Raw genomic sequence first — 5,693 nt, 5'->3', positions numbered from 1 at the left:
AAAATCAAAACAGCAATCAGCATTCAATCAAATGAAAACAAAATATATCCAACATGACCATATCAAAAATACAGCAGAGTAATCCTAAACATTAAACCGAATCAAAAGATGAAATTTAAACAGAAAATCCAACCGTTTCTGCGGCGTCGACCCGGGCTTTCTCAGGAACTAATGACTCCGAATCGTATTTGGAGTCTGGCTTTGTGCTCAAATTCGTTCCAACGCTAATCTGAACCAAAAGATCACGTCGATTGCGGTCATCGGTCACCATAGTATTTCCGAATCATCCTATGAGTCTGAATCGCATATGGAAATATACTTTAACCTGCATCAAACAAACAAACACCCCGAACAAAATACAAAAACACAGAAATCTCGCCACTTTTCAATTGGTAAGAATCTAATAGAAATGGGAGTGCGAGCTTGAGCGATGGTTGTGGGGTTTTGAAAAAGGTGCCGGAAGCGATTGAAGCGGCGAGGGTTTGTTGAACATTGATTTAAGGTGAGCGATGATGATGAGAGAGGATGGAGGCGGAGGGTGAAGGGTTGTGAGCTCGTTGGCGGCGATGGCGGCGGTGAATGGTGGAGGATTTTCGGATGGTGGTGTTGGCGTTTAGGGTTTGGTGGCTGAAAGGGTTTTGAAAGGTTAGCGGCGAACTGAGGGTTGAGGTTGTGGCGAGAGGGTTCGACGGAGGTGTGAACGAAGTTATGGTGATGAATGAGGGTCGCGCTCTAGGTGGTTTGATGGAGGTCGCGATTCGTCGGCGGTTTTGGGAGGAAGACGGAGAAGAGGGTATTTGGTGAGGGAGAGAATGAGAGAAGGGTTTTGATTGATGGTTTGAGGGACGGCGAGGCTATGGTTTCGTGGGGGGTTTAAGGTGATCGAAGGTGGAGGATTGAAGGGTGACGGTGCGAGGTGATGGAGGCGGCGGTAGTGGGTTGAGTGAAGAAGGATGATTTAGGGTTTTTTTAGTGAAAGTGAAGAGAGAGGAATTGTCTGAGAGTGAGGTGAGTGAATTTGATGAAGAGTGAATAGTGAGTGTCTGAAAGGTCTCCCCCGAGAGAGAGAGGCAGGTGAGGTGTCTTTATGGGAGAATCCGTTTGTACAGAATTGAGAGAGCTTGTGAGGTAGTGGAGCAGGGTCTGTTAGGAGTGGAGCAGGGACAATGGAGAGAGACGTTGGGAGATTTTGTGTGAGAGAGATCAGATTTCTCTTTTTTTGTCTTTTCTGTGAGGGGAATCCAATGTAGATATATACATATATTTATTTTCCCTAATTATTATTTACTTTAAATAATAAATCCTAAAAAAAAAGACTAATAAATATTAAAGAAAACTAACTAATATTCAATTAAAAACTAATAAAAAAACTAACTACAATTTTAGAAAATCTAATTAATATTTAAAAACTAACTAATAAGAGACCAACTAATATTTATTTAAATAACTACTATTTAAAAAACTAATTAATATAAAAAAAAAAAACTAATATTAAAAATCAAAAAAAATATTGACCAATTAAAAAAGAAATCGAGTACCACTTTTTATTCAGAAAAATTAAACCCGTCACACTAAACTTGTCAGGACAAAATATACCTATTAAAAATACAGTATTTTCCTCAAATTTGACGATTCAACCGATTTTTCTGTATCTTCAAGGAAGTCCAATCTGATTGACATTTTAGGTGTTTTATTCATGATGCAATGTATGTAATGGTATGTATATGATGCAAAAAAATGAAACTGAAATTAATTTTGAAAATATTAAAAATGCCCGGACAAAATTGGGGTACGACACCTATATATTCATTTAAATCTCCTTCTAGAAAGAGCTTATCTCCTTGAGATATATCTTAAAGAAATCCTTCTAAAAAATCTTATAAAAAATGTCTAATTTATATAAAGTCTCTTAAACATTGTCACAAAATTTATCTCAAAGACACAAACTCAAATAAATCAATTCAAACCCATAGAAAATGAGGGCGGGAGATTAAAAAGAATGAGTGCAGTAGACCAATCCATTAATACGACTTCATTTTATTGTATTTAATCGTTTATTAAATCCTCCGGTAACTTTACTTGTTGAGGGGTAATTAAGAATTCTCCATTTTAAAATCAAACAATTGTGTTATCGTTATCTAGTGGAGTACTTTCAGCAAAGTAGAACAACATGGTACGTAATTTAGGCTGAAACGTGGGAAACATTCACACTGACCTATCTAAGTCCATATCACCACACAATAATAATAAAATCACAGACAAGAAACTTGTCCTGTGCACTCAATGATAGAAACCATTCATCAGTGCAGAGGATCCATAGATTTTTCTTTACTTTGGATTTGGAGAGTATTTTTTTTTTTCAATTTTTAACAGACCCTTCAAACACTAACCAGTGTTTATGAAAGAAACACATTCAACAACTCATAACTTAACCATATAAAACTTGGGTTATAGTAACTTATAAAATAAAATCAGCAATACATTTAGCACACTGGTAAAGACCCAACAAGGCAAATAAAATGTCAAGAGTTGAACAGGTATACAATCCAATAAATTGCAACAGTACAAAGGATAAAACAGGGGACAAAAATGACTGAGCAACAAAAATTGATCATCAGAAATTCATACCTGCGTAAATAATGTTAAAAAACAATCTCCCCTTCATCAGATTCCAAGAACTTCAGAGAAAAAAGGGCAGAACTATCTAATTGAAGTACCCTAAATTTTCAATTTCAATTTCCGAAAAATTCAGACATTACTTTTGAGCTCTTGATGCCAAGGATATTCTTTGTCCATAATCTTTCATTGAAGAAGTGACTGAACAAAAACGAATAAGATTTCATAGCCACACATCATTTATCTCATTCTTGATTTGCCTTATTGATCTCTAGTTCACCCGTCTTGTTGGGCAGTGTACTCTGAACCTTTTTATCATCACCTTTTGCATCACCATTAGAAGAATGATTCTTTAGAACCATTGAAATATCTGCCTCTGAAGCTCCTGCAAGCTTGAACCTTTCTGTTGCAGCATCTAGGTTTTTCTTCCAACCATCCATTCCTAATTTGCATTCAACTTGGGATTTTTCGAAAAGCATATTTCCCCAAAAGAGATGAATCTGTGATCTCATGACCACTGCTTGCTCAGCGGCTTCTTCGGCAGATATCTCACTCTGACCGCCAACACCAGAAGCCTCGCCTTCGGTAGTACTGCCATGTTTCTTCCTTCTTCTCAATAATTCTTCTTTCTTGGTTGCATTTGGGTCTTTTAGCTCCTTTGCTCTCTGTTCCTCCAACTTCTCCCACATATTTGTTGCGGCTTTCATCTTCTCCTCCGCACTATTAAACAATTCAAGAGTTTCCGTTGGATCCCAGCTTGTTAAATCTATCTTCTTAGCAATTGCAAAAGACCAATGGAGTTTGGCCATTTCAAATTGTTGCTGGCCTAGAGCCAACAGCCCCTCGTAGAAATCTGGTTTGATCAAGAGTGCTTCCTCATATTTTTCTCTTGCCAAAGAATACTTTTCCTTGACCCAGTCATAAGCCACTTGAAGTTGTTCTGCCACTACCTCTTTTCCAGCAGTTTCATCTAAGGGAATCCGCTTTCTAGCAGCGCACATGTGAACATTACCCCAGTTGAAGAATGCCAATGCTGCCACCTCCTGGAATTTTGAAGCAGCCTTGTCGAATAAATCTTGAGCTTCCTCACTAGTTACTGTTTCTTCAAGTGCCTCAGAACAAAGCTCCATCCCAAGTTCGTGCAAGTCAATATGAGCATCCGGGTCAATACCAACATGTGAGCGGAAAAGCTGAGCAAATTCGAACAACCAATCATCCATCTCCACTTCTTTGCATTCATTATCTCCGGTGGCTCCCGGCTTTTCCTTGGAAGCATCCTTCTTAGCAGCTACCTTGTCAACCTCAATATCAGGAACCTCGGTAACTTCCGTAACTTCAGGGACAGATTCACCAAGGGAAGAATGAGATCCACTCTCATCTCCCTTGGCCACTTCATTCTCAACAAGTTTTTCTTCCTCTTCTTCCAACAAAGGTGGCTCCTGTTCCGGACTAACTTCAACAATATGAAGTCTCAGCACCGAAATGGAATCACTTTTATCTGATTCAGGCTCTTTCAGCAAATAGCTATCAACAAAAGACTCTGCCAATCTGAGTTCATCCGTAGACGTTATAGTAACCAAATCACCATCACAATCCTTGTACTTGATCAGAACTGAATTCGAAGAAGGAAATCTTTTGCTTACCACATCTCTCAGTACTCTGAAACTACATTTCACCGGCATCTGAGCAAGCCTGATGTCATGATCATAAACAAGCTTCAATGGTCTCCACCGAATCGCAACCTCCGACAGCTGCCCATTAATCCCCTTCTGGTTCACATTTTTCGAGTTAGGTTGCACTGCAGGACCATTACTTAAAGGCTTCAACGCAACATTCTGCTGACGCTTAGTCGTCTCCGAGCCATTTTCAGCAGTAAGTAAAACATTTTGAGACTTGTCAACCTTGTTATTCGGAGAAACAACAGCCCCAACTGCAGAACTCACCCCCTTCTTCGATCCAGGCCGTGCAGGCAGACATGGACCTAACCCCGCAATAGGGGCACCACGGACAGCCGATGCCCCAAGAGCAGCAGGAGAAGGCCGACTATGAAGATCCTGCTGGGCCTCCTGACGAGGCCCAAACACAGCCCTCAATCTCTGAGAAATATCCAAAGCATCCTTATGATTAGGATCAGAAGCCAACAACAACTGCACATCCTGCACAGCCAATTCATACTTACCAACAGCCTCAAACGCCCTAGCCCTACGGAGAAGAGCCCGAACAAACAAAGGCTGAACCTGAAGAGCCAAAGTACACTCAGAAATAACAGATTCATAATCAATAGGTTTCATTTGCATCAAACAAGCAGCCCTGTTGCTGTGAAAAACAGCTCTGTCAGGATGAATTTTGGGTGTGAGTTTAAGAGCATTCTCATAGTGTTCAAGAGCACCAGCATAATCCTTACTCTGAAATCTCCTATTCCCTTCTTCCTTCATTTCATGTGCCTTTTTCAAAAAAATTGATGAATCCAACTCAACACCACCATTCGGAGTTTGTGCAGAAACTGAATTGTCAACAACAACCGCACCACCCTTCTTCCTTCTACCCCCAGATTTCCCCATACTTTTTTCCCTCTCTCAGTTTTCACACGCAGTAAATTATATCAAAATCTAAACCTAAGCCTAAATCAAAATTAATATTAAAAATTGAATTTTGTTTCGATGAAACCTAGGTACGAGGAGGGTTTAAGGAAACTGTACTTACCGGTGAGAAGTTGAATAGGTGTGAGATGAAAGAATCTAGAAGAAGCGAGAGAGTGAAATGAAAATGGTGTTGGTGTTAGATTAATAGTGGAGAGATATGAGTAGTGATAGTGGTTGATGGGTTTTGGGAACTGTCTTTGGAAGTGAAACCCTAAAAATTTGGGTCAGTTTCATATAGTTCTTAGATGTGGTGGGTCCATCACACATTCATTGATTCTCGACCATCCGATCTGAAGAATTATCGAAACTCGGTGTTAATCTAACCGAATGAACTCTACTTTTTCAAATCACTTTGACATACTTTTTATCTTTTTCTTTTTCTTTTTTTTTTATAGTAGAAAACTCATAGATTAATTATTTATTTTTGTAGAATGT

The 5,693-nt window shown here is 39.2% G+C and overlaps 1 protein-coding gene across 1 annotated transcript; it reads right to left on the bottom strand.

The window, feature by feature from the left end:
* Positions 1-2,428: 2,428 nt before the first annotated feature.
* LOC127138331 (protein CLMP1) lies at positions 2,429-5,480 on the bottom strand. The gene has a single exon (XM_051064756.1). The coding sequence runs from the start codon at positions 5,175-5,177 to the stop codon at positions 2,862-2,864; it is 2,316 nt and encodes a 771-aa protein (XP_050920713.1). The 5' UTR covers positions 5,178-5,480; the 3' UTR covers positions 2,429-2,861.
* Positions 5,481-5,693: the final 213 nt, after the last annotated feature.

Source organism: Lathyrus oleraceus, chromosome 4, assembly GCF_024323335.1.
Source record: "Lathyrus oleraceus cultivar Zhongwan6 chromosome 4, CAAS_Psat_ZW6_1.0, whole genome shotgun sequence".
In the NCBI taxonomy this organism is placed as follows: Eukaryota; Viridiplantae; Streptophyta; class Magnoliopsida; order Fabales; family Fabaceae; genus Lathyrus; species Lathyrus oleraceus.
Note: the sequence above shows the minus strand (reverse complement) of the source record. Positions and strands in the feature narration are given on the sequence as shown.

Coding starts and splice junctions, on each gene's coding strand:
- LOC127138331 (XM_051064756.1), bottom strand. CDS start 5,177: ATGGGGAAATCTGGGGGTAGAAGGAAGAAGGGTGGTGCGGTTGTTGTT.